Genomic DNA, 27,916 nt, shown 5'->3' on the forward strand with positions numbered 1-27,916 from the left:
TTTCTTCTTTGAAGAAAATATACCATAATATGAATACAAATATATATTTTTTAAAACGGCTGACACAGAACAATAACAATCCAGTCATCATGACAAAGATGAGTAAAAATGTTGCAGGAGAACAAAAAGGAGCAGAATAAGAGCACAGTGTAATTAACTTTATTAACAAAGTGAAATTAAACGAGTTTGCAGTTCCCTCAAACAATGAAGTCTTGGCCTGAAATGGATTTCATTTTGGTTACACACGCTCCAAGTGTGAACACATCACACATCGGCTTTCCATCTATTTCATCAATGACACCTGTTCAACTTCTTATGAACTGCCGTATACCGTATGTGTACCAACCGAATAAATAATTGTCCAAACCTCAAGCCAATGTGGTAGTACTGTAATGGGGTAGTAATGTTGTTCAACCTGGTAGAGTCCTAACAAATTGACAGCAGGGACTGAAAAAATATATAAACAATATAGAATCCTTTATAGCGCCAGACTGGGTCAGGAGAACCATTTTTGGGTCAACATCCATCATTTAAGAAGCACTGCTCTTGTCGACATTTTCCAAAGACTTCATCCATCAAGAAGACATCAGTGATGTCTGTGTCATATAGTGAAATGTTAATACCTTGCCTACCTCCATCTGTCATCTTCTTACCAATATCTACCAGCTCTCTGTGCTGCACGTAATACTTTCAACCTGATGTGGGACACCTGGTACATCACAGTGTCCAGCACCTCTCTTGCTGCCTGTCTACCCTCCATAACCACGTAGATCTCAGACAACAGGCCTGGCATGAAGTTGGTCTCAAGATCCCTCTCCACAGGGTCATAGAGGAAACCATCATTCTTCAGCGTGGTGATGACAGTAGGTTTCAGGTCAGCCAGATACCGTTGGGTGTAGGCCCAGGCGGCAATCTTCTCCGCGGTCTCTTTCTCCTTCATTAGCACCTTCCATTGCTGTGCCATCTTGCTCTCCTTCGCCTCTCGGTGGCGTCTCTCCTGCTCCTGGAGCCGATGCACCTGAGCCCGCTCCTCGTTCAGGATCTCCTGTAACGCCTTCTGCTGCGCCCTCACAAAAGCCAGCTCCTCCTCCTCCATCACCTCCAGGAGAGACTGCTCTATGGTCTTCCCCACCAGGATCTCCACCACTGGTCTCACATCTCTGTCAAACACAATCAGGTCTCTCTCCTCCAGCTGGGTGGCAGCATCTCTGCCAGTTTTAGGAGGTATGACTATCGGCGGCACAAAAGGCAGAGTGTCAGTTTGGCAGCCGGTGCCTTCAGCCACTGCGATGTTGTCCCATTTTTCAAAATAAGGGTGCGTTTGTACGTTGCTGTCTATTCTGGTGGGCACAGGCTTGGGTCTGAGCTGTACCAGAGCACGTTTTCTGGCAATGCTCCTCCTCCTTTTGATCTCCTCCTGTTTCTGCTCTTCATCTGCGATGTTCTGTAGAGTTGAGCTCAGCGTGTATACTGTTGACTGATGGGGGTCATAGCTGAAGTCTCCATAGTGGTTCAGTGTATTGTTTGGAGCCTCCACTGACCTGGGGAAACTGGAGAAGATATAGATTCCACTGGGACGTCGGTGGTGAGAGGAGAAAGCCATGTCTGTGTGCGAGTGGTTTCAAGAAGCAGAAGACACAAAGCTGCAACAGGCAACAGCTATTCTCAGCATGGGTTTGATAGAAACACATGGAAATGAGATGTTTACTGATGTGAACATGGTTTAACCATGAATAGTAGTTATGTTATGATGTCACACTTTGAAGCCTTTGAAGTTTTACCATCTAATTTACATCCATGTGTCTTTCACAAATAAAAGGCAGATACTTACCACTCTTGTCTTGTGCTAGAACAAAGAAATATGATTAATATGCAGAACTGAAACAAGAATAATCCAGTAATCCTTTTTATAGCATACATATTGAATGACCTATAATGAACTATACTGCAAAGCTAACACCAGGCAACAGACTGCTGTTTGTCTCCAGACCTGCCACGGAAACTCCATATACAAAGACCATGTCAATTAAGTTACATTAATCTCAAATCTCTAAAGTTTATAACATTCTACTAAAAAAGTTAGTAGTAAACTTAAAGATAATTCTGGTGTAGTTTTGTGAATTCATGTTTATTTTTCTTTTTTATGTTTACATGAACTATACATTTACTTTTTTCTGGAATCAAGTGACACCGTTTCCATTAAAAATGATTTTTCTGGATGAACAAGATACCTCACAACGGAGATGATTAACTTGCAGGACAGCTGGTGAGTGGATCAACACATGGTCTCCAGGTTCCTCATTTGATTTGAAGAAGGAAATGTTTGCTGCAGGCAGGAAGTTCTAAAAACAATTTTTAAAAGTCCCAGACAACCTGAAAAAAAATTAAAATGTTAAAAGAATCCTCAAAATTCCTGTTTACAGAAACATGTTTTGACAACTTTGCAGATTATTTTGCACATTAATTTTTTCCAGTTTATGTGTGGACTGACCACTTATACTGTAACAGGTTTAGTTTTAGGTGATTTCAACTTACCTCAGTCAGACTGCCTACTTCTAAACACCTGCGTTGAAATGACCCCGGTAGACTCCGGAATGTATTCCCCAGGCTGTTTCTATAACGATGGTCAGATCCTTAAAGCTCAAAGAAGCCAAGATTTTGTTTTCTGAAAAAGAAACTATTCCTGTTAGAGATCAGTAGTGGCCTTGAGTTTTAGGAGGGCTAAGGGAACACTCCCCATGGTTTGGATCAATAAATGGCTGAAGTCAATCAAACATGAGAAGGAACAGGTAGAAATCAGTTCACACCAGACTTTCCCACAAGGTGGAGAGAGCTTTTATTTTACATAAAAAAGGGTGCAAACTGGAGTTTCCCTTTAGGAGTGGAGGGAATAAAAAGTGATTGGTATAAGGTTCATGTGAGACACATTGTTTTTATACGAATTGGAGGAGGGGAGAAAAAAAAAACAAGCATTTCAGTTAAAAAGGACCTTTACCTTTCTGCAAATTAAAAATATGAAACCATTAAAAAGAAGAAATGTGGCTCATCTTCTCAAAGCCATTGACAAAATCATTTGAATACAGTTCTGAAGTGACATTCATATTTCAACACATAATATTTATTTACAGGTTTAAGATTTTACTTAATCATAGCTCTGAAAGAAAAGATACTGGGGGAGGATAAATCTTGCAGCTGTACAATCTGGTTTTCCACAGTTAAAGGAGGAAAAAATATAATCAAAGAACACATACTTTATGAATCCCCAAATGAAAAAGAAGATTACAACTGTGTACAATTTCAAAAACAATCATCACAATATTGCAGTTACTGTCACCTTAAACCCCTCCATGAAAGAAAAATATACAGTAAATCCAGGACTAGTACAGTACAGCAAGAAGGAAAAAAGTGCCAGAGAACCGAAAAGACCTAAAGCCATTCATTCACACTGGAACGGTCACCTGCTCTGATTTACACAGCGTCCAGACGCAGGATTGATTTAAAAAAAAAAAACCCAAGCCAGGACACACGTCTGCCTGAAGGGTGGACATCGTGTTTGTGAATCGATGGTAAACTAAGATGGGACGTGCTGTGAGAAAACACTATCTATTTTACATGAAGCCCAGTAGCCATGACAACTCACTAAGCCAATGGTACACAAGTCCTACGGGAGAGGAAAGTTCACTGAAGCCTCCAGATGAAGCCATGCAGACACAGATCACACAAAGTTCTCCTAGAAATGCATTGTTTGAGGCCCAGAGAAAAAAGAAAAAGTAAAACCATCAGTAATGTGGTTTATTAACCGTCTCAGCTGCTGAGGACTGAGGCCACCCACAGGTTTAAGAAGATGTGGATGTTGCAAAGATGAACAGTCACATAAAGTAACTGTTGTGACGTCTGCTAAAACAGGAAAAGACGACTGTCTTCAACACTTCCTGGTACTGATTTTCAAAACAAAATTGGACATAGACACATGGTGGAATGTGACGGTCCAAAGAAAAAAAAAGAGAAAGGGGGTGGGAGGGAGAAAACATTCAACTTCATGTTTTTCTGGCACAGGTAAAAGGCATGGTTTAGAAGTAGTAGTAGTCTCAGGAATGGCACTCTGGGAAAATTCAAAAGGGGGAAACACTGCAGGCTGTATAGTCATGGTATCCATCCCACTACACAGGAATACTTTCATCCATGACTCAGGTCACTGGAGCAAATCACTGCTGATGCTCTGTGGGCAGCAGATGTCACAGGTTTGGTGTTAGAGGAAACCAGCAGATTCATCCTCACCAGTCAAATACAACAATAATAAAGGTTTCACAGAGAAGAGTGAGCGACTTTTTAAACCTGTGGAAACCAACATCTCACCCCAAGTCTACTGGGTAAAGCTCTTATCAGGTCAGCTAAACCAGCTAGCACAGGTGACTGACAAATCCAAGAGGCACCTGAACGTCTCAAACAATTGAATACCTGTCATTCATAAAGCCTGTTTCCTCATTTTCCCACATATCCTATATAATGAGTTGAAACAATTATGACCAAGTAGGGGAAAAAAAAGCAAAAATGAAAAAACAAACAAAAAACGGTCCCGTAGATTTCATATTCAAGTACTTTCAATGACACAATAACTTAGACCCGGGAAAAACTAACATAACAGGGGGGTAAAAAACAAAAACAAAGAACATAAAGCTATACAGTGTAAATACACACAACAAGTAGGTTTACACGCTGATTCATCCAGACTGTTTGCAACATCTATATCACTGTACTTCTCAAAGATGATGAAGTGTTAACTGAGAGGGGATTTGTCCAGGACTGGTTTGGACAAATATAGAGTGGTCACATGGAATTATGGCACAAAAAGAAGAAAAACAAAACGGTCAGAAATAAAGATGGATCTAAAGTGTATTCCCCACACCCTATAGGGAAGGCTTAGCTAAGGAGGCAGCAGCCATGATTAAAGTAAAGAGCACATTTTTAGTAGAGTATTAAGAAGGCAGGGTGTGGTCAGGGAAAGCTGGGGTCAGCTATGTAGTGCAGTCATGGTTTCAAGCTTTCTTTTTCTTCTTTATTTACGTTGTCTTCCTTCCTCCCCTTTAAACCATGGCTATTTGGAATTGATAGCAAAGAAAACTTGCATTCTAGATAAAAGTGAATTCACATTAGTAAGATTAAAAAGAAAATAAAAAAATAAAACACCTATATATGGTAATTCACTCTGCTAGGAGGGAAGGTCAAGGTGACAAAATGGGGATAATGGTTCAAGGCTGTCCTCCATAACAATAAACACAAATTAAAAAAAAAAAATCTATGGACATTTCCTTTCCATCCTCAAGGTGACAAGGTCAACCTACTTGGAGGCGGGGGGCAAACGTCAGATAATCTATTTGCAGCACAGGGGTCATCAGACTGGACATATGGGCAGGACAACATTACACACCACACCAGGCACTGGTGTGCTGAAAAGACATCTTCAGTGTTACACACAGAGTGGTTCAAGGTAGAGTACGCAGCAATTTGATTTTCAAAATCTTTCAAAAGTCAGCGATATTTTATGGACCACTGGGAGTGTATGCTGTCGTTTATCTGAATCAGCACCACTGTATTTTCTAATTTGTCCCTTTTGCCAGAAGTAGGTGGCAGTAATTAAACTTAAAGAATGGAGGGCTGCTGTTGATGTGAGGTGGCATTGGTATCATTTAGCAGCTAAGACTGAGGAGACTGTTGTTAGTTAGACCCAATAAATATCTAAATTTAACCATTTCTCCACACACACAACAGCTTTAGGATTTACAGAGGTCACGTTTGTAAAGCATTTAAAATACTTCAAAATGCATTTTGTGAATTAAAGTAAGGCAGGGTTAAAGTCAAAGGTGTACTGCTCCACAGATGGGAGGGTGCTCAGTAGTGCATAACCCCTCAGTTTGTCAGGATGGGATTGACGGCTGGCTCAGACACGTCTCATGTGAACTTCTTATACGAGTCATATTCAGGTTCAATTTAACACAAAATGATGTACCACCACAATCAACTGGTGGCCAAGGTTATTTAAACTGTGTTCACAGCACCCCCGTACCCGGGAGGTGGGGTTTAACTCCATGCTTTGCGTTAACAAACAAGAAACATTCCTGCATACTCCACCTTCAACTGCTGTGATTCTATCTACAAACAGTTGGGCTTAGATGATGTAAGGAGGTCCCAACATTTGCACGTTAAATCTCACATCCATCATCTTGCTGACCTCTGCATTCAACAGTGTGATGGTGGTTGTTGTGGTGGTGACTGTGGTGGTGGACTGGTCAGGGTTAAGGCATCAGACAGCAGCGTTGAGAGGCTGTGATATAATCTCTAAAGCACAGGACGCCTGTTTCTTTTTGCCCCTTAAATAAAATATCCCCCCCCCCCCAGTGTAAAATGGTGAGTGAGTCCATTATTATTGTTAACCATCACATTTCTAAGACCATAAGCAATTAAGACTTCTGCTTAACGAACCCATCTTTTGGTCTTCCTTGTTCTCTTTTTAAACATTGCTCTCTCCTAAACTGCTATTTCTTTTCCATGCACAGAACAGGTTATATGAAAGCTCCAAAGCCTCTTTTTCTATCCATACATTCAGTGCGTATGAGTTAGAATTAGTCAGAAAACAGGTGGCAACAGAGATAAATAGCATAAATAGAGTAATGTCTTTTCAGCCACGTGTAGAGGTGACAGGCTGCCGCTCATCATCACAAAGCCGATAGGAGCAGAACTGCATGAGACAAAGAGGAGACTGTAGTGTTTGACAGCATTGTGGTTAAGGGGAGTGCTTCAAGCAATCAGCGCGAGCAGAAAACTTCCCAAGAGAACACAGTGCAGGACACACGTCTGTGGTCTACTGTTCTCTCAGGTCCAGGTCCCAGTTCCCAGGCTCATCTCTTTGGAGGAAAAAAAGTGCAGGGACCAGCAGACTGATGATTTCTCTTATACTCTTGGCTCTTTGTGGGTTCAGGTTTACATTCAGCCTTTGTGTGAGAAAATGTTGTGAGCAAACAGGCAACAGGCAAATGGCCTTAAACTAGGATCAGACAGAGACGGAATTCAAACAAATCCTTGTGGGTTAAATGAAGACATTAAGAGTTTGCAGGAGGTCGGGTACTGACACACTGGAAGATCTGTCTCTTCCACTGCATCGCCTCACATGCTAAAGACACACGCAGAAAAAACCAAAACAAAGAAAATAAACAAATTGCAAATGTGCGGCATCTTGTGGGGGGAAACAAAACCCCCTGCAAAAACCAAAACAAAACAAAATCCAACAAAAGCTCCCTTTTGTGGGGAGAGGAAATAAAATAGGACTCCCATCAAAGACACAAGGCTCTTGTACATTTCAAACCACAATGAGCTGGTTCGTCCAAAGCAACATTTCATTAAGCTCTTTCCAAAGCCTCCCAGGTTTAATTCTTGGGAGACCTTCATCGATTTCTGAAATCACAATCAACTGAGCTGGTCACTCAGAATATTTGTGGCCAGTGGTGGACCATCATTTGTGCCTCTGCGTGTTCTTCTTCCTTTTTCGCTTAAAGAAACAGCAGCACCTGCAGGCAGAGAAGGACATTTGTAGGATTTGAAGATGGGATATATCAAATGGAAACAAGGATTTCTGGGTAAAGCAGAAGCAAAAACACATTGTTGCAGAGATGCTAAAGTCCAGATCCCATGTTTGACTACAAACATTGTACTTATCTGCTATACATAAGACTGGAGCTGTGCACACAAAGAGCACAAAACAGGATGAGTCTGAATGATCGATAAAAACATACAGAGACAAGAGAACAGCTATAGAATGAGACATAGGACAGAGACTGGGTCTTGTTTTACCTTAAACATTAGTGAGTTACATCTAAGAACCTTAAAGCAGAAGTTGAATGTGAATAAAATCATGGCACATAACTATACTGCTTTGGTTTATTCTTTCTGCCAAGATAAATCACTAGCAAAATGCTGGAGTTAAAAAAAGAAAAAGAAAGAAAAAAAGGGTAAAAAAATATTTTCTGAATTATATTCTACTGCTATGTCAGTGAGAAATTTATTTAAATACACAAGTTTTTTTCTGCCCAGTCTAGGCTGGTCCACTCCCTGTCCCATGAGTCTGATGTGGACGAGCAGAGGGACTCACCACAGGTTGAGCATTTTCACGCAGCTACAGAAGGAAGGAGAGGAAGGTGTGGAAAGAGAAAAGAAAGATAGATTAATACAGTAGGACCCAGAGGATGAGACTGACAACAGAACACAGTGACAAGCACACAAACACACACACACAGACACAGGTGCTACTTCTGTGGTCAAGGAGAACGTCTGCTCTGCAGCTGCACAGGATCGTTTTTCAACTGTAAACCACTCTGTTCTATACTATGGCCTGCATTTGCAGAAATGTGTGTGTTTTTGAAATATATGGGTTAAGTCAAGATTTTCAAGTTTCACTCTGATGGAGGAAACCGTGAAACTAGTTTTCGGCGAGTCACAGGATTTTGCCAAAGCAAAAGATTCAGAAGTCGCCTATTCACATGTCTTAACAGTAGGTGGCAATGACAACCGTGTGATGCGAGTTGACACTTGACATTTCACATCATAGAAGAAGATGAGAAACCTCTAGTTACATTATGCTAACTGATCATGGCAAAATGCAGGTTCAACACATACTATATTGGATTGGATACTATATATGGATTTCCTTGAACTAAAACCTCAGTGTGTTTTGTGGGGCTGTTAAAACTAGAGTGGAATTTGGAACAGAAAAACAGACCTGAAAATTTGTTTATATAGAAATATTGACTTTTTTCTAATGTGCTAATTGTTTAGCTACATTTGTGTGTAAATGAAACAAATACATTGTAATTCAAACTAAAGCTACTATCAGTAAAAAAGCTTGTCTTAAAAAAAATATTAAATTAGATCTGTGTTACTGGAGCAATCAATGATTTGAGGTAAAAATGAATACAAAATTAGCTAAAAACAAATCTGCTACTGCAGATGGTCTCATAGCATCACCTTATAGTCTATTAAACCCAAGGCTATTAAACTGTCAACTAAGCTCTTGCACAGTGGGTAGCCTTCCATGCAGTGTGGCATCATTCCAGCCACTGGTTCAGAATATAAGCACCAAACACTCTTTAGTTGGTGCCTGTAGAGTTGAGATGTGACAGAGAAAGCCAATGCTACGAACAGAGTTTGGTATTTGATGGTGATGGGACTTCTTGTGACCATTTGATATCAGACCTGGCTTTTTCCCATCTTTGTACTCTATATTGAATAGATAGACATATCTGTGTCTATGTGTATGTATTGAAGTCAGATGACGTCAGAAACATACATTTTCAATAAGAATAGAATAGAGGCCCAGATTGCACATCCATGACCATCAAGTCAACTCAAGTATGTGGTTCTATATTAGATGTGGATGTACACATGAGCAACATCGTTTGGGTCTAACACCTGAACCACTCTTGAAAGTAAACTGGTTCAAAACTGCATTGTTCAGAAAGTGGGCCAATTAAAAATATTAAAGTGGCAGGAGCAAGGATGTAACAGTTCCACATTTTTGGAAAAAGTAGTTAGGAAAGACGGAGGAAGAGAGAGTGAGAGAGAGAGGGAGAGAGAGGGAGAGAGAGAGAGGGAGACAGACATGGAGGGAGAGGGAGAGCGGGAAAGAGGGTAAGCGACAGATGGACATGGAGGAGGTGTGGAGTGTGTATGACACATACTTGGCCTCATCGACCACTTCCCCCTCTGCCTGAGCTGTAATTGGAGCGTTGGAATGGACTGCCAGAGGATCATCAGCGTTCAGCTCCCCGTTGGTTGAACTAACCACCTGTGGCACAGACAGGTGTTACTTCATGTCGACCCTCTGATCTTTGGATCAACTTACTAAAATGTTTATTGTCAGATAGTTTGTGTGGGTGGAAAACCAGGTACAGCTGTAATAAAACAAAAGGTCCCTGGAAAAGAGTGAGTGAAGGTTACTTCTTCATGTAAATCAATGACGATATCTCTTAATCTGAAAACTAAGGAAAAAATGTTGATCCACAACAGCTCGACGTAAAGAGAGATTTTGAAACCAGGAAAATTTAGTCAACATTTAAACACTATTAAAAAAAACAGAAAACATTTAAAATACACAATAACAAATGATAATGCTAAACCACAAGATTAAATAAATGTTTTCAAACAGACAGTGACAAAATATGGACTGTCCACCAGGGTCAAGGAAGGTCAAGAACAACAATTTCAAACTCTTCAGAACATTAAAAGTATTGTCACTAATCTGTCCTATTGTAGAGCCTGGGTCATGTGTGCTGTGACAGGCGACTTGAACGCTGATAAAGTTGACATCTTTGCCCAGAAAAATGGTGAGGGTTGCGTCAGGAAGGGCATCCGGTGTAAAACTCTTAGCCAAATCAAATATGCGTATCACTAAAACGATTTCGATTGTTATATGAAAATGTTCCATTAATGTTCAGCAAAGTACAGTTTTGTTAAATAGAAATGTCACTTTGTTTGAGTAAATGTATAACTTTCTCCTTTGAATTAATTAAAAAACATGTATATGTTCATTTTATTTTATGCCATCAAATGTAAAAGGAATGTGTACAATTCCTTGATGCAAGTAGTGTATTGGATTTTTTTCCTCACACCAAACAAAAGTTCAACTCAACCACTTGGACTGTAAGAACTGTACCAAACCAAAAATCCTGAATTGTGCCCAACTGTGGTGTTGCATCTCTAGTGTGTATTGATAGTGATGATAAATTCCATTTGCCATTTCCCCCCTAAATATTCGGACAACAACATGTACATCAAGCAGCTGAAGGAAGAAGAAGAATACACACAAATGCAGAATCCTCCCGCACAATGACCCTTTATGAACTAAAAACATGCACGAAACCAGGTCACCCCGCCATGCAAAACAAAAAGCTACTCAACCTGCCAATCAGATTTCTCCTGTTAGAGCTGCAATAATTGAAGCTGAAAATCAAATCACCATCTGCGGTGGATGACACCAGATGACAGAGACACATGGTGGGGCAAAAAAAAACATCATTTCCCAGGCAGGGGTAAAGAGGTGAGGGGTGTTAGGATGTAGATCTGTCTCACAAACAATGTTGAACAGCAAGATTTGTAAAAAAAAAAAAAAAAAAAAAAACAAAAAAAAAAAAAAACAGGAATTTATTTGTCAATGATTCTAAATGATCAATAGGAGGAGCAATTTACACTGATTAATGCTCGGGAAGAGGTTGAAGAGAGAGCATGAGCAAGAGTTTGTCCTATCAACCAAAAGATATCAACATGTTTGGTTTACTTGAACCCAAATCTGTGACGTGTGAGACAGATCTGACTCCACAGACACTGGGTTAGGGGCTGCTGGTTGATCAGGTGAGGGATGTATACCTGCACTGAGCCCCCGTGCCTGTCCGCTGCCAGGTGGGAGGTCAAATATGACGAGTTTGCTTGGCGTGTGGGCTGCAGCTCCCATGCTCCTCGTCGGTCGGATGCCACTGTCTGCTCAGAGGACGTTGATGATGAAAGGGACGAGTGAATGATGAAGCAATGAAAGTGGAATGGAGGTGATGGAATAATTGTGTTAGGAAAGATGGGCATGTGGGTGTGCAAAGGCAGGTAGCATGCAAAGCAGCATGGGAAATAAAGAAGAAAAAATAAATAACAAAATGAGAGTGAATAAAAAAAAACAAAGAAAAGCTTCAGCCAGAGAACTCAAAGAGAAACCAATGAGCCTGGTTTCAAATGGAGGTGAGCTAAATGCTAAAAGCCACTATAATAACACAGCAGTCAACTCTCAGTCTAAAGTCCTTGATGACCATTAACTGTAAACTGCAGTTTACTTCCCAGCACTGTGACCGACTATTGCACCTGATGTAGAAAACAAAAGCTCAGTTTAAACCATATTTTATTTAAAGCATTGGCTCCAATGTGATAGAGTAAAAGACAAGTGGTCACAATTCTTTTGCTCTCTGTAACCTGGCTTTAAGTTGAGACGTAAAAGTTCTATGGCTAATGCTGCATTTCCTATTCTTTCTCATCTCCCCCTCCCTCCCTTTCCTCTCCCCGTATGACACTAAGTTAGATAATGTCTGGGTTTTTCATCTCTGAATGTTTACAGTGTACTCAATTATCATTAGCAGTTAAATTCCAACATTATATTTAAGAACTTTCCCCATCAATAATAGATAGACACTATAACTGTTTCTTCTCACCAATTAAAATAAAATGAACATGTTTCTTAAGGGAATCTGTTTTATTCATCACGAAGCTCTGCAGCTAGTAATTCATAATATGTAATCACACTAAACTGACTTCTTGTCCTTGATTTTCACTTCCTCTAAGCACTAATATCTTGATAATATTTTTGACACTGTTTCTACACAAATAACCAAATGACTTCAGGACGAGCTCTACTCTTTTACAGAAGTGTCTTATTCCTATACAGAACAGTGTCTCATTCTTTGGATACTGTGTTTTCTAAATACGTATTTCCAAACACAGGGCCCTTTAAAAAGATGTCGCACTGCTTACCTGATTCCTAATTGGCTGGTGCTGTGAGGGCCTGTCTCTGTGTGGATGACTCTCTCTGGTGACAGCGGATGCTCCAGAGTCTATGTGGACAGAGCCCACAGGTGTCGGCTGAGGAGGGAAATGGGAAAGGGGAAACGACATGGAGTCAGGAATTGCAAGAGAAAAGTACAGACATTTAATAAAACGATGATTCGAAATGGAACTTACTATCTGCCTGCCAACCCAGTCGTAAGTGTAGTCGAAGGTGTATCCTTTACGCTCAAACAGTTCAGTGAACAGAGTTCTCAAATATTCATAGTCGGGCTTCTCAAAGAAGTCCAATCGTCTCACATATCTCAGGTAGGTGGCCATCTCCTCTGCATTTAATAAAAGGGTGTGAACAGATTATAGTTGACATCCCAATCTGGTGTGTGGTTGCATGTGTGTGTGGTTATGGGTGTGTACCTGGGAAGTTCTCACAGAGGACTTCAATGGGAGTGTTTCGTTTTGTGTCTCCGATCTTCTGATATCGCTCTTTCAAAGTGTCAGCCTTCAGAATATTAAAAAAAAAACAGTAAACACATAAATCAGTCGTAACATAGATGAAAAATAGCCATGGTTTAAAAAAATAATTCTGAAGCATTTAATGAGCTGTTAATTTTTTAACTTGTCCATTAAATTTTTCACAAACAATACAATTACAATCAAGAGCCAAAATCACCAGATGACTCAAAAGCTGGTGACTGCAGTAGAATTACTAGATTCCTTGAAAAAGTGCCTGATTAACAGATATTTGGAAACCTGACATGCCTTTAATCCTTGCCACGGTAGACTCCCACGGAGGAAATACATGAACATGTGACCTAAGGCCTCCAGGTCATCTCGCCGGCTTTGCTCTGTATTAAGAGATTTTATTAATAATAATAATAAAAAGAATTAATAACCAAATGAGAAATTTCAATCAAACGTTCATCGATAATGAACATAATTGTAAAACACAGAAATCAGACAAACGAGTGAGTTGAAATCTACCTTTGCCTAAATGCGTATTGATAGACATATAGCGGGCAGTGCCAGTCAAACTCTTGTGTTCCCTGTACGGAATGTGTTTTTTGGTCTCGGGATCAATGTACTCTTTGGCCAGGCCAAAGTCGATGATGTGGATGATGTGTTCCTTCTTATTCCCTTGTCGTCCAATGAGAAAGTTTTCAGGTTTTACATCTCTATAGATGAGGTTTTTCGAGTGCACATACTCCATTCGAGAAATCTGTTGAGTAAGACAAACACAGGTCAGCTACTCTTGAAAACACTTTATAAACATACATTTATATCTAATGACACTGGAACTTTATCCAGTCTTTTTTTATATATATATAAAATATATTTTATTTACAGTTGGTATAATTTTATCAACAGGGAACAAAGCTAGTGTGGTACACTATATAAATGATGAGAAAACATTACACGGATTATATATAATGCACATGTATCAAAATCTTTATTTCATGACAGACTGGTGACCTGTCCACAGTGAACCTGCCATTAGCTTTATGTCGGCTGCTATCAGTTTCAGGTGTTCCCGGATGCAAACAGGATGAAAGAAGAATGAATGAGTGCAATTCACACAACCATGTGAACTCACCAACTGGATTGCTATCATCAGAACAGTTTTGAGTGAGAAGGTCCTGTCGCAAAGGTCAAAGAGGTCCTCCAGACTTGGGCCCAGCAGCTCCAGAACCATGGCATTGTATTTCCCACAGGGACCAAAGTAAAACACCTGGGGAACTCCTTCTGCTGGGAAAACAAGGAATTATAGGTTAGATTTATTTTGAAATGAGAATAAAAATTACAGCCACAAGGGGCCAAGCTGGACTTCCTCCTCCCTTCGTCAGTCAAAGAATTCTAAGAGCCTCCCTGTTTAATGACTATGGTTTACGAGGGCAAAGACTAACACAAAGACCATTGATAATGGCAAACTGTCAGAGGGAAAGGCAAATATTAATAGATAATAAACACAAGACTTTATCTGATTCTCCAGTTTGTATGCACTTGTGGGGCTTCCCAGAGTCAGGCTGGCAGCAGTGTTTATTTTTGCTGTCTCTCCTGAGAAATGGTGTTTCTACTGAGGTCCAAAGTAACCACAGGCCTTGAGCCTGACAGACAGGAGGGGCATCGTGAGGTCACCCAGGACACAGCAAGAAAAGCTCAAGGTAACCCATTAACACTGTTCCAGTAACTGTGTTGCTTCTCTTCATTGTCTCAAAACTTCTCTCTGAATCACATCCTCTCTGATCTCCTCCCTAATTTATCCCAAATACCTTCCATCTGCCATCTAGACTTTTAAAGTTTTCTCTTGACAATTCATTGTTGTAGGGCTGGTGGTTTTCTCACTTTTTGTGACACAAAGCAGGCAATAGAACTCAGAAATACACCTCATTAAAGCCATTGGCTTTTTATGAGAAAAGAAAAATCTAAATTTTTAGGTCAAAGCAAGCATCACATCCTTACCCAGACAAAGCTATGCCAGTTAAAACTAGGGAAGAACAGGTAGCAATAACTCAATCATTTCATTCAAATACTTTTAAGTACTCGTACTCAAACACATGTGGTGACCCTGTGACCTCTGTAACGGCTTTTCACCTCAACCAGCTGCACACGGGTCAGCAAGCGTTGTGTGTTTCCCTTCTTCAGTTCATGTCCCCTTACCCTGATTTGAAGTTTACTTAAGTATCTCCATAATTAGGGGCCTAGAATTCATCTATTTACTTTGTTGTCCAAACTTATTTAACCAACACATTGTGTGTTCATTTGTTTATCAAAACCGGGAAACAGTGTCACCCTCTTTGTTTACAGGACAGCAGGAGACAGAGTTCAGCTGGCTGTGTTAAATATGCAGAAAGTTGTCTTTTTAATTGTAGTCTTTTAATATCATATTTATTTATTCTACTCTCAGTTTAATTGAGAGATGAGATAAAACCCGTGTGTCTAATGTGGCAACAGTTTCACTTTGAAGAAAAGAAAAAATACCATAAAGGCTTTTAACATTTCTAGTGTAAATTTAAGCCAATGACTTTCTTTAGACACTACTGTAAACATTAAATAAACCGCTTTGTCAGTGTCTTTTAACTGGTTCAGAGCAAGAAAAAATGAGTCAAATTGTTGAGTGGCAACAAAAAGCTGTCATCAGCTCCTAAATAAAAACACACTGATTCAGCTCTGTTTTTAGCTATTGAAAAAACTCATTCTGCTTTGTGTCAGTGTAAATGACACCTCAATCTATTTGTTACTGAATAATGTAATGTGGGAACCAGAACCTGACAAGTAGATAACACTCATCTAGGTGCACTATTCCAATACTTGCATAGTGAATATTTTTCAAAGACATGGTTTTGCCGAGTTTTTAGGAACCAGACTTTATCATGAAATGTGGCACACAGGGCGTCAGCTAGCTAACATATGGCCTCGTAGGAGTCATGCAGTGATCCATCTTGTGTTTCTGGACATCATTATGCCGTTCTGTGGGTTGTTAATTGTAACGTTGGAATGAGTGCTTTGAAACCCCAGTAGTCAGTGGGAGGCCTGAAATGTGTCATATTAAAGGTTTGCTTAAAAAAAAAAGTGGATAAATGCCTGCTTCACTGGAAACTGGGTTAAATAAGCTTTTGACTGAAACAAGGGGCAGCTGAAACACTATTATGTACAGCAAACAGCTTTAATTGGAGTTTGAGTCTGAGAGTCCTGTTCTTCTTATTGTAGAGGGAAAGTTAAACCTACACAAAAACACACTTCTGTCAATATAGATAGAAAGCCATGCTACAACCTTGGAAGTTGCATTAGCAAGATTTAGATCATTGTGAAATGCCTCCCTGATCAAAAACAATAAGACTGATCTGTATATATAAATGTATGTGTGTGTGTTGTTATGCTAGCAATGTACCAGAATAATTAATACAGCTATTTTCAACTAGTGAGGCTGAAAATGTCTGTTCAAATAAATATAAAACTGAGGAACTAGCCACACACTGTGCTGTTAGTTTACTTATGAACCACCACAACTGATTATTTTGCTGTTGTCTGCACAGAAGCCTGTACAGAACAGGCACATATTGCACAAAGGTGCTTGGCTATATTTGCCTCACCTGTGTCATTGGAGAGACCATTTATTTTTGACGGGCCACAGTGTGCAGAAAAGGAGGTCAGCTCTGTCATCTGATAATGTCAATGAACTGGAGTGCCCCAGTCGCTTGGTTCAAGGAAAAAGGTTAATTGATGGATGTAAAAACAGTGCTTCACTGCTGTGTCGTACTTCTTAAAAAGGACCGCTCACTATTCATTCTGATGAGTTGGTGTTCAGATCACACTTTTCCACTGTCAGCACATTAAGAGATTTACAATTAACAAAAAATGAAAAAAACCCTCTATTTTCTATGGAATTTCCATGGCTATTCTAAATAGCTTAAATTTAAAAAAGACAAAGTTCCTTTTTACCAGAAAAGTTGGTGAATGTTCTAACATTGCAACAAACAGGTCAAAGGACATATATTTTCAAGAGACAAGTAAAATAAAAGAACATTTTTCATTTCAACATTTCAACACAAATATGTCCGTTTGCCATTTTCCGTTTGCATTGGTGTAATTTAATAAAGAGCTGGCTGCAGCCAACAAAAGTAAAAGAATCAGAACTAAATGTAATGAATGTGTCTGCTTTCAAAACCAGACTGATTGGCTTTCTTCCATATCAGCTCGCACACCATGTTCTGACGGGAGGTTTTTAAACAGCTATTAAAAATCAAATATGTTTGATATTTAAAAAAAAAATATTCCCAGAGCATGACCATTTAATTCTGACCATCTGATTAGTTTTTAATAATTTATCGCTGTAATAACAGGAGGGCTGCAGAAATTCTCTTTAAGTCATTGTGTGTGCATAGACTGCAAGATGTGTTTTGACTAACATCTCAAAGGTTGCAGCTGCTCTTTAATACTCATATGGACACCTAACAACTGTTTTGCAACCTATTCACATTTCTGTTGACTCAGATTATAATGTCAGGGCCTTTAAGAAGCATTACTCTCTAATTTGTCACCCATTTTCATTGTTTTAAACTCAATTCTGTCCTTCATTCTTATTCTCTTTTTCTGATTGTTACAAATCAGATGTCAGGAACAAGACCACTCACTTTCATTATCGGAAGCCTTTACTCACTGGGACTAAAACGGTTACAGAGCAGGTGTAAGGTTTCATAGTGTAGACCCAGAGTCAATGTCTGTAATAATACAACAAGACTGTAGGTTTTTAAAACAACGTCTTGTCCGTAGGACAATGTTGTCTCATAGTCCGCCGTGTTGTGAGGCTGTAGCAAAGAGGCAGCCCTAATTACAGAAGTAATACTGTGATTCAAGGAGATGTTATTCTAAACTGTATCCTCCTCATTAATAATCAGTGAGGGCCTGATATGCATCAGATAAAATTCATCTGACTGAGCATATGACTCCAACCGCACAAATTCACAAAGATGCTGTTACACAAACATTTTGACCAAAAAACACTGATGGAGGAAGACAGCACAGCACACAGGCAAAAAGAAATGAGGTCACATTATCCCATCTGGAGGAGAGGACAGAGGCAGGTTAGTACTGAGAGTCAGACCCACTCTCTAAATATTTAATGAGTTTCCGCACAGTTGGCCTTTTCCAGCCTTTGCCTTTGCAAAACAATAGCCATTGTGCTCCCTGTCTGGTTTTCTTATATGAATAAGGAGGTTCAAAGTCTCCACTAAGGAACACAGCTCACACAAAATAAAACCATGAGAATGGTTTTCTTTCACAGCTGTCGCTCAGACCAGACTTAAATTGTCCATTGCCATTCAGTTACAATTTATAATGAATTCACTGCCAGTAGAAGACACACAAAAATACTTCACTGCAATTTAGATTATAACACTCTCATGACCGACCATTGTTTACAACCTACAGAAATGTTAGCTCCTAATGCAACAGTATGTTATGCCCATATTAGATCATGATGGGAGTCTTGTATGTGGTACCACTGTTAGAGACGTGTCACCAGACCATGACTAATCTTTTGTGACAAAAATGATGAGGAGAGTAAAATAAGGGACAATGAGTCGACTAATCTGATGTTCACTGTAAATACTGGCTTGTAAAGCTTCAAAGATAAAGATATGTGATATAATACAAGTATATACCATTAATATGACCTGATGTAGACTGACTTTTTTGTTGTGTTTTCACTAACAGTGAACTAATTATATTAGATCATATTAACAGCTTATATGAACAGCTTTTTCTCTGCACAATGATGCAAAGAACATGATTCAAAGTCTCATGTCAACAGGGGATTTAAATATGTTGCTGACAAAGTTAAATATCCACAGTCAACCTGAGCGAAGTGATGACTTGTTGTGACAACAGTACAATCTTCTGTCCTAATCTTACAGCGGTCAATCAACTCTCATTCACCACATGCAGGAAAACAGAAAGAAACGCATCAGCAGCCTTACCTGTGTTGCCCAGAGTTTTGTAGAACCGATATTCTAAATGCAACTGTGGCGCCCTCGACTTCACTGGTTCCTGCAGAGTGGTCACAAATTAGAGAAAAAGAAACATCAATGAGTGACAATCAAGTCACAAATCCATTGATGAAAACATGACGGCAGAATGAGAAAACACCAAGAAAACAAACTTTATTTTGTTTTTTTAATAAGCAGCAGAAACACTGGCAATGAGTCAAAATGGAAATCTGACCAAAGAAACTGTAATGATTGGATTATGTTAACCGTGTGTCAATATGTACCATGATCCAAACATGAACATTTAAAAAAAACAAACATGGCCGACTCTCACTAAACCATTAGATCCGTGTCAGCACCTCATACATTTAAGCCTAATGATGTGATACGTAAATTACAAGTCTCCCGTGGCCAGTATCAAATACTGGAGGGATGACTTCTAGGTCAGCAGCTACTGGAAAAACACATCCAGACAAGAATGATTCACATTTCTCCATTAAAATAAGACCAATAACGTCCAGTAACAAAACAAGCTGACATCAACCCTGACTTCATCCTCAGTGTGAACAGCTGGTTCAAAGTCATATTTCTTGTAATAATCTATCAAAACTTTCAGGGAAAAGAATACAGAATACAAGAATACAGCTGTCTAGGATTACAGAATACAAGAATACAGCTGTCTAGTTTGTGTTGTCTTCATGATCTAACAGTATGATGAGTAACGACTAAGCATTAAAAACATTTCAGGTTTATCTAAATGACTTATCTCATATTTTGTAAATCATGGACCCCTGTCATCAGTTCATGAAGTAAATATGCTGCACTTACCAGTTTAATAGCTACATACTCATTAGTGTAGAGGTTTTTGCCTGAAATGAGACAAGAGAAGGAAAGCAAACATTAGAGGGCCTTAAAAAACATAAGGTCACCACTTAAGTATATACAAATTATTCATAATGGAAAATGCAAGTCAAAGTGATGATAAGAACCTCTGCGGCCTTTCAGACTGCATTACCAACTAACGTGCATTAAAAGTAAACCTACCGAGCTTTAGTTCACCAAAGTTTCCACAGCCAATCTTCTTGCCCACACGAAAGTTGGGCCCCACCATGAGGACGCCCGAGGAGCTTGATGATCCCGATGGACGGGACGAATGTCCGCTGCGGCTTCCCTGGGAAACTTTGGTGCTCCTGGCGGGCCGCTCGCCATATTTTTCTCTTTGTTGATCCATAGTGTGAGCAGCACAGGTCAGTGCACACCTAGAGTGATGTACGAGAAGGCCTCCTGGGCTGGGCCCACCACAGCCACAGCCCGGGTCACTGGCAGCACCTGGGCAGCACAGTCAGGCTCATCGGACAAAACCTGGAGCAGCCAAATTATAGTCCTCCTTGTCCTCAGGCTGTCATCACTAACACTTTTCCAAGAGAATGGTTTCTGGCTTCAACATCTGTCACATGAAGAAAGAGCCTGTGCAGGACAGAAAAGAGGAGTGAATTTAATGGGAGTTCTCACCACAGAATAATAATGCAACAAAATTTAGGGTGAATAACGTACTTTTTCACAAGGGCTTGATTTCATTTTAAAGAAAATTAGTCAATCATCAGTGATATTTAGCCCTTTTATTGATATTTAATTTTTATTATTGTTTAATTGTTAATCTAATAATCTGAAAGAAAACCCAGAGTCAGATTTTGTGTTAGAGATTTACCCTGACATGATATGTCTTGGAATATTTATAGGCACAGTTGTAGTTAGGACTTCGCAATTCATGAACACCTGCACAATTAAAGAAAAATGCTAACGATTGTCATATAGCACTCAAGCGTGACAGCTCTTTTTCACTTTTTGACTTCAAAGGATAAAAGACTTTGTTAGTTGTAGTGTTAAATGGCAGTTTACACCGTCTTTTCTACCATTTACACTTAACCACAATGGAGAAGATAAAGGCATTAAAATACCAAATGGAAAAACAGCACTTTTTGTCATGTTTTGGTAGAAATTTTGTAACACATTCTTGATCAAAACAACAGCAGCAACAAATCTACTTTTTACAAGGGCTTATGAAACTATAGTTAAAATATTTGCGTACAGTATTGCTGTTAGCCAACAGTGGCAGTGCTGCTGTTACGAAGTAATGAAGAGACATTTGTGATCTATTTCATGGGATGCCAAGTTTGTGTCTAACAGGCGGACAAACTGCAGCCAAGAATGTATTTCAGCAGCTTTGCAGAATGGCCCACACGTTTACATACCACATAAAGGACTGGTGGCACTAGTTCAGAAAAAGTCAAAGACAGATAATGCTGAAAGTCATCGTCCACCTGGTAAACTGTGACTTTTATTTATGTGATGGAATCAAACTTATTATCAAAGTAATGGTGCTAAAATTGGACAGAATAGTTTCACTTAGAGTAGTCAACCAACAGTGGTTATTAAACATTAAGGAATGACTGATGTAGGCATCTAGGAAACAACACCACCCACAACTACAGCCCAGCAGATTATGTCTTAAGGGAATGTTATGTAAACAACTATGGAAATCAAAATCAACAGCAACGCTCACAGGTCTATTTTTGTGCTTATCTAAATCATTCAGTCAACTCCTTTATACAGCAAAATATTACAGTGCAAATAATTAAATTTTATATTCACAGTATACTCAGTTTAGCGAGAAGATTACTAGTTTGATCTGCAGTGGTAACTTTTGGTCTTTATATGTGGCTCAGTGATGGACTGGTGAACTGTCCAGGGTGTGACCCACCCTGGGCTAATGATTGTTGGAAATTGTCTTTAGCTGTCCTTCAACTCTAAAAGAGATTTAGGATTAGAAATTAAATGAATAAATTTAACGTGTAAGTTCATCATTAGTCATCTGTTGTAATTTTCTGAATTTAAACAAACTCTTCTGCAGTTACCTTTTCGATTAAAAAAAAGTCTTACAACTTCATGACAATTGTCCAATCTTTTAACATGGAGAGGCTGAAACTCAATGTATGTGTATGGGTGTCTTGGTGTGTGTGTGGGCTTTCAGATGACTCATACCAAGTATTGCCAGCACAGATCACAGCATTAAAGATGGCTGGTTTACTCACTAGGGCAACTGTGCACTGGTGCTTTTACATAAAAAAACAGGAACATAACAATTTGGGAGTGGAACAGGTTTGTAGCAAAGACCAGTGGCTAGCTGTAACAGATTTCATAGTGTAAACAATCTCAATGTGACTCTAATTCAGGATGCAACACCGTTTCTGAGATTCACTCAGGTTACCTTCTTCACAAACAAGGCGTTGTGGATACACAAACACACTGCTTGCATGTCTGTTTATCGCAAGAGCAATAATCAATGAACGCACTGTATATCCAATAATTCCACTGGCCTTACATTTATTGTTGCTCTAACATCTAGTCAGTAATGACCAAATAATTTTAAACATTTTTTTCATTTACTTTATCGTTTGGATAAGCCACAGAATAAAACAGGTGTGAAACACATCTTCCTGTTGCTACGTCTTTCTGTTCTAGCAATATACTGAAAACATGGTTTTTGGGTATATTTAGGAATCACAATTTAACTTGATTAATCATGATTTACCCATCGCTACTCTGTGATAAATCTGATTAAACATTTTAATCGATGGGCAGCCCTATTCCAAACACAATATTCTCAAAGATCAGATGACCAGTGTCAGTATTCTACAATGAAAGGAACCAGATTAAGACAATAGATAGAAAGTAAATGAAAATAGAATTGACAGAGAAAATTTGACACAAGACATTGATACAAACATTACACGGGGGAAAAGTCTGACAGGTTAGAAAATAAACTTGCGTAAATCACTTTTGACTTATCCCTCAATCAGGGTTGACCACAGAGGTAGGTCACACTGTAATTTTGCTTTTTGTTTCTTATTTACAGCGAACGCCACGTAACACAACTCAGCCTGGGATATCAAGCCAAGGTGGCATCAAACCCTGGAGCTTCTGTGTGGCAAACTGGAGTCTCACCACTGTCACACTAGCACAATGAGATAAACATAATTCTATCAACCAAAACGAACTAACTAAATGTGTCAACCCTTTCTTTCAGTGATAACACTAAAGCATAGGTCAGCCTGTGGAGAAGTGGTTTAAAGAGTGCTCAAACCCCAGTCCTTCCCTGGAGCAGCTCATTGCTCCAGTGAGTCTGGAGTTAATCACTGGGGTGTTTCACAGACGGGTTAAATACAGAGAGTAATTTTCCATAGTGGATAAATACTCACAGATTTTCAGTACTGAAGTGCTGAATACTTAAAGAATAAATAAAACAGGAAAGGACAAAAATGAAGTACTTAAACTCTCCTGGAGCCATTGTAAAAGAGAGTACTGCTATGACACACATACTGATTATTTTATATCTTTTTATATTAGTAATAAAGCAAACTATAATTTAACTTATAAATTATACAATAGCACCGCTGTGACAGGTGGACAGGTTTAATAACTGCTTCATGCAGGTGTCATTCATTCTTCTTTTTAGATTATTCTCACATGAAGTCTTTCTGAAACATGTCTGGACATGTCTGTTAAGGACAACTAAAAATCTATTTTAACAATGAAACTCAATAATTCAACAGCTTTGTGACATATAGTGTGGACATTGCATTTGATCTGTGTATTATGTTCTTACATCCACTTCATTTCAATATAACATTTCAAAATGAGAGTCACAACAAATACAACGTCTAGAATAATTTATCCTACATAGTTGTAAAGAAAAAACATTGTCCTCTGCTTGATGAAAATGAAAAGGCAGTTCAACTGTATGTTTCACAGATTAGAGGAAAAATGGGAATGTTCAGGCTGAGCTGAAAAAGAGTTTGAGGTTTTGATCCAACTTGTTTTTATTCCACCACACCTTGTGTTGAGGTGGAGAGTGTGTCTGTATAAATAATTAACATAATAATAGGTACTATGGACCTCAAAAGGAATTTCACCTGTTTTTAAAGACATGTTCAGGAAAGGACAAAATGTGTTTTTAGTTTTTTCCAGTCTCCTAGCTCTAAGAAAGCATTTTACTTGTATTTTAATGTAGTTAATGTTTTTAACCCTGCCACAATCAAACAACGAACTTGGTTAATTATGGATAGTACTAGAAAAGTCAGCTGGTTGTTTCGAACACAACACATTTGCCAACTAATTTAATAGGCCATCATCACAGGCTAACATCAGCTAGCATGAGGCGAAGAACAATAAAACAGAGCTTGGATGTTTCTATTCAGACTTGTGATAATGGCCAGAGGGTTACCATAGACACTGAAAAAGCCAAGGCAATGAATAAAAAAAAAAATTTAAAAAAATCAAATAATCAGTTTATATTATTCCTTGTGTGGCAGGGAAAATCTTCAACTAGTTAACTAATCGCAAAAACACTACCAGCTAAACTCTGCCAGGCCATGCAGGACATGTTTCTCTTGTTGAAGTAAAGTATTTCTTAAAAATATTTTAGATGTAATTAACAGCATTTATTCAAGCCCAATCAGTGATAATTTCTGGTCTAATATTGGAAGCATCTGCATTAAATAGCTTGTTCAGATTTGGTGTTGTTGCGATGTTATCGCTGTGTCAGCGCCGTGTCTCCTGGTAAATAAGGATGTGTTTGATGTGCACACACCTTTTGGCAATGAATAAAAGTGATGTTGTATCTCAGTAGGAAAGTGACATTAAAGGGGTGTAAACTCTCATATGCCAGAGAATGCCTAAAGCCTAATCTTCCTTTTAAAAATGTTTTCAGAAAACACATTTTCTACAGCAACTGAAAATATTACAATGATTTTAGTGAATGCTGTTTTTGAATGAACAAAAAAACAATAAAACAGAATGATTGAATAGAAAATAAAGATACGTGAACAACAATGTCAGGGCTGTGTGAATTAATGTCACGGCTGAATACAGAAAATATAGTAATATAACAATATTGTGATAATATAAATTTAACCCAAACATTAATCCTGACCCTTTTTTAAAAGACATTCAAACGTGCAAACACTTAGCAGAGTTTGATAATTTAATACGACTTAATATCTAAATTTAAATTAGATAAGATAACCTCTTAACAAACTCTTTACATTCACATCAACAACACTACACATTTTTTACTGTCAAAAACCTTGAAAATCTTGTTAATATCCATTAACTAAGCAGTCGTCTTCGTTTCCATTAAAGAGAAATATCAAGGATCTGAGTGGAGTGATTAACCTTCAGTGAAAAGATCAGTCTGTGGGGGGCTGCCAACAGTGTGGAGTCCTGCTGAGGCAATACCAGTTAAGAGCTGCCCCTTTGCTCTAACCCAGTACCTTGATACAAACTGGCAGAAATTTAGATTATTTCTATTTGTCAAGTCAAACCATTTATTGTGTACCTATCATGGAACCACAGTCTCATTTTTTCAAAAATATGATATGATTATATGATCATCTTATTGCTTTTTAAAGCTTCTAACTAACCCAATTATGTAGAAAATAACCAAACTGTCTCTGACTCCCTGTTTTATCACCCGCAGTCTGTGATTATTGAAATATTTTGGTAATCATGTAGGAAGGAAACACAAATAAAGAGACTGCGACTGATGTTGTCCTTTGAATAACTTTCTGTCCATTGTTGGCTATAGAATTTCCATCCCTTCCTCCCTCCTTTGTCACTTGAGGGATACATTTTGAGAAGATTTTCCTCATTGCAAGCAGATTATAGTCATGAAACTAACCCCATGGTATTCAATGCCACATATACAGGATGCCATCTTACACAGTGGAACTCAATTTTGTACATAATCCGTATCACATCTGAAAATAACTGTCCCCTTGAATAATAGTAGTATGACCAAAATTTACATACATGACAGTGTCCTACCCTGTTCAGCCAAGACCAGTATATGAAGAAGAGAATTGATTCTTAATAAGCTTAACAGACTGTTAGTCAGCCAAAGATACATTGTACAATGAAGTAGCACAACAACTTGCACTTGTACAACCATACATTTGAATAGATTATTTAACTGATCAATGACTACCCTAATTCTAAAGGGACCACAAGGAGCCCAAGCATCAGCAGTGGTACATTTAGTTTGAGAACCACTAAATACATTTTGCTAAAGGAACTCAAGATTCAAAATAGGTAGGTCCTTAAAATCCTGTAGTTGTATTGATATAAATAATGTATAAAGCAACATTATGGACATATAGACACACTAACCATATGCATTATTATAACTTATGAAAGAATGACAGACTAGCATTGTTATATTTTGGGCTCAAAATTGTTTTACCTTGTTAACCGTCTTTTTAGGTCCAACGAGATAACAAATGAAACAATTTTCCAAGGAATCCATTATAACAATGATTATGAGTTGTAGTTGGTTTGTCAACACATGGGAGGACTTCAATAGGAGGCTGAAGTGTGCTTATGGCTTATTTCCTGCTACATGCAGTGAAGTGAGGTAAACATATATATATGTAAAGATACAGTATAAAAGGCATTTAGAGTATTAGAAAAGTGTTTAACCATCTGGACTGTCTATACCACGCTGTTATGGTCAAATTAATTTATCAAACGCTTCTTTTCAACTCTGTCAATGTTGATGTGAAAGGGCCTTGGTAAACTTTGACTAAAGCTACTTTTTACTGGAGTGACACTAGACTCCCAGAGTGTGGTAGTGTTGAGTGGAGGCAGCTGTGGCTAACATGAAGATGATCGATCCTTTGTCAGCAGGCCTCCGATTCAATCACAACAAGGAAGCCAGCTTGGCAGCTGAACACCAGAGTTTGGCGGACAAAGCCAGGGCCCACTTCTCGGTGACAGATATATCCATCAGAAAGACAATCTAAACGTTTGCGACGTTAGCTTTCCTGCTAATATCAACATAATACATCTGACTAAGCACCCGCACATAGCTAACACTAGCCAAACATGACTTAGCCACAGAGGCTTGGAATCACGACACAGACGTGTCGTTGTTAGCGATAACAGTGAGACAGAGGCTAAATGAAGCAGACAGAGGGGAAGCTTTGTGTAAAAAACCCTCGGCTAACACGTACTCATGTGTGGGTGACAGCTGCGTCCGAGCGCAACAAGGAAATAAATTAGCCTTTCAGCAGCAAACAGCAGCAGCTAACAGGAAAATTCTGCTGCCTGACGTTAGTTTGACTCACCTTCACTGATAATAATAATCCAGACCGAGTAGACACAGTCGCGATATCTGCCGCAGAAAACCGTTCAACCTGCGACTGCTGCTGCAAAGACCAAGAGTTTTATCTCCGTTTGTGTCTGAAGGGTTTCACTCTAACAGCGCAAAAATGTTAGCAGCCAGGGATCTCCATTCTTCGCTGTTCGACTGCCTTCGCTGCCCGAGGAAGCTTCCAACACACCGGATGTAGAAAGACGGCACCGCCCGCCTCACTGCGCACACTTCCAGGTCACAGTGGCGCAAAGTCTTCAACCAGAGTTACAGCTGTCCAGTAGTACTTTTTTTTTGGAAAGCACTCTTGTATGAATAAAGTACAATGACCTTTGTGTTGCAAACACTAAATACATATAAGATCATTTCTAACACTTAATACGCATAACCTGAACTAAGCAAGTACTGAAAGACGTCCAACACCTCCCAAGACCTGAGTATTTAAAGAAAATGCACTCTGTTGAAAATAATACTTTCAAAATAAAACTGTCAACGCAAATGATAACACAATAACAAATTAAAAATACATTATCTTGCCCACCACTACTTCTATATATTTAACCTATTTACCGTAAGTGTCTTAAGTTATGCATTATTCCATTTTATAGAGTATGGCGTCACTAGTTTCATAAAGTTTATG

General features: G+C 38.9%; 1 protein-coding gene and 1 pseudogene across 9 annotated transcripts; both read right to left on the minus strand.

The window, feature by feature from the left end:
* Positions 1 to 143: 143 nt before the first annotated feature.
* On the minus strand, positions 144 to 2,692 carry LOC103398433 (radial spoke head protein 3 homolog pseudogene; annotated as a pseudogene).
* Positions 2,693 to 2,819: 127 nt separating this feature from the next.
* csnk1g1 (casein kinase 1, gamma 1) lies at positions 2,820 to 27,708 on the minus strand. Of its 9 annotated transcripts, none has more exons than XM_025053567.1 (14): positions 27,251 to 27,707; positions 20,112 to 20,534; positions 19,896 to 19,936; positions 19,059 to 19,128; positions 14,177 to 14,325; positions 13,567 to 13,801; positions 13,345 to 13,430; positions 13,000 to 13,084; positions 12,763 to 12,911; positions 12,556 to 12,663; positions 11,413 to 11,523; positions 9,729 to 9,835; positions 8,144 to 8,167; positions 2,820 to 7,562 (listed from the first exon to the last, which is right to left on the minus strand). In XM_025053567.1, exons 2-14 carry the CDS (start codon positions 20,296 to 20,298, stop codon positions 7,508 to 7,510), a joined length of 1,407 nt encoding a protein of 468 aa, XP_024909335.1. In that variant the 5' UTR covers positions 20,299 to 20,534; positions 27,251 to 27,707; the 3' UTR covers positions 2,820 to 7,507. The 9 variants fall into 9 exon arrangements, with proteins under 9 accessions (XP_024909335.1, XP_024909334.1, XP_016886193.1 ...); XM_025053566.1 differs by having other exon boundaries at positions 14,177 to 14,328; positions 27,251 to 27,706; XM_017030704.2 differs by lacking the exon at positions 27,251 to 27,707 and adding an exon at positions 20,776 to 27,244 and having other exon boundaries at positions 14,177 to 14,328.
* Positions 27,709 to 27,916: the final 208 nt, after the last annotated feature.

The sequence above is a fragment of the Cynoglossus semilaevis genome, unplaced genomic scaffold, assembly GCF_000523025.1.
Source record: "Cynoglossus semilaevis isolate Cse_v1.0 unplaced genomic scaffold, Cse_v1.0 scaffold1721, whole genome shotgun sequence".
NCBI classification, from domain to species: domain Eukaryota; kingdom Metazoa; phylum Chordata; class Actinopteri; order Pleuronectiformes; family Cynoglossidae; genus Cynoglossus; species Cynoglossus semilaevis.

What these genes read in the sequence shown, in the direction of transcription:
- csnk1g1 (XM_025053566.1), bottom strand. Translation starts at nt 20,298, where the DNA reads ATGGATCAACAAAGAGAAAAATATGGCGAGCGGCCCGCCAGGAGCACC. An exon ending in CAATACGCATTTAGGCAAAG is followed by an intron (nt 13,431 to 13,566) that starts GTAGATTTCAAC and finishes CTCTTAATACAG; the next exon opens with AGCAAAGCCGGCGAGATGAC. An exon ending in GTGAAAATGCTCAACCTGTG is followed by an intron (nt 7,563 to 8,143) that starts GTGAGTCCCTCT and finishes CTCTGCCTGCAG; the next exon opens with GTGCTGCTGTTTCTTTAAGC.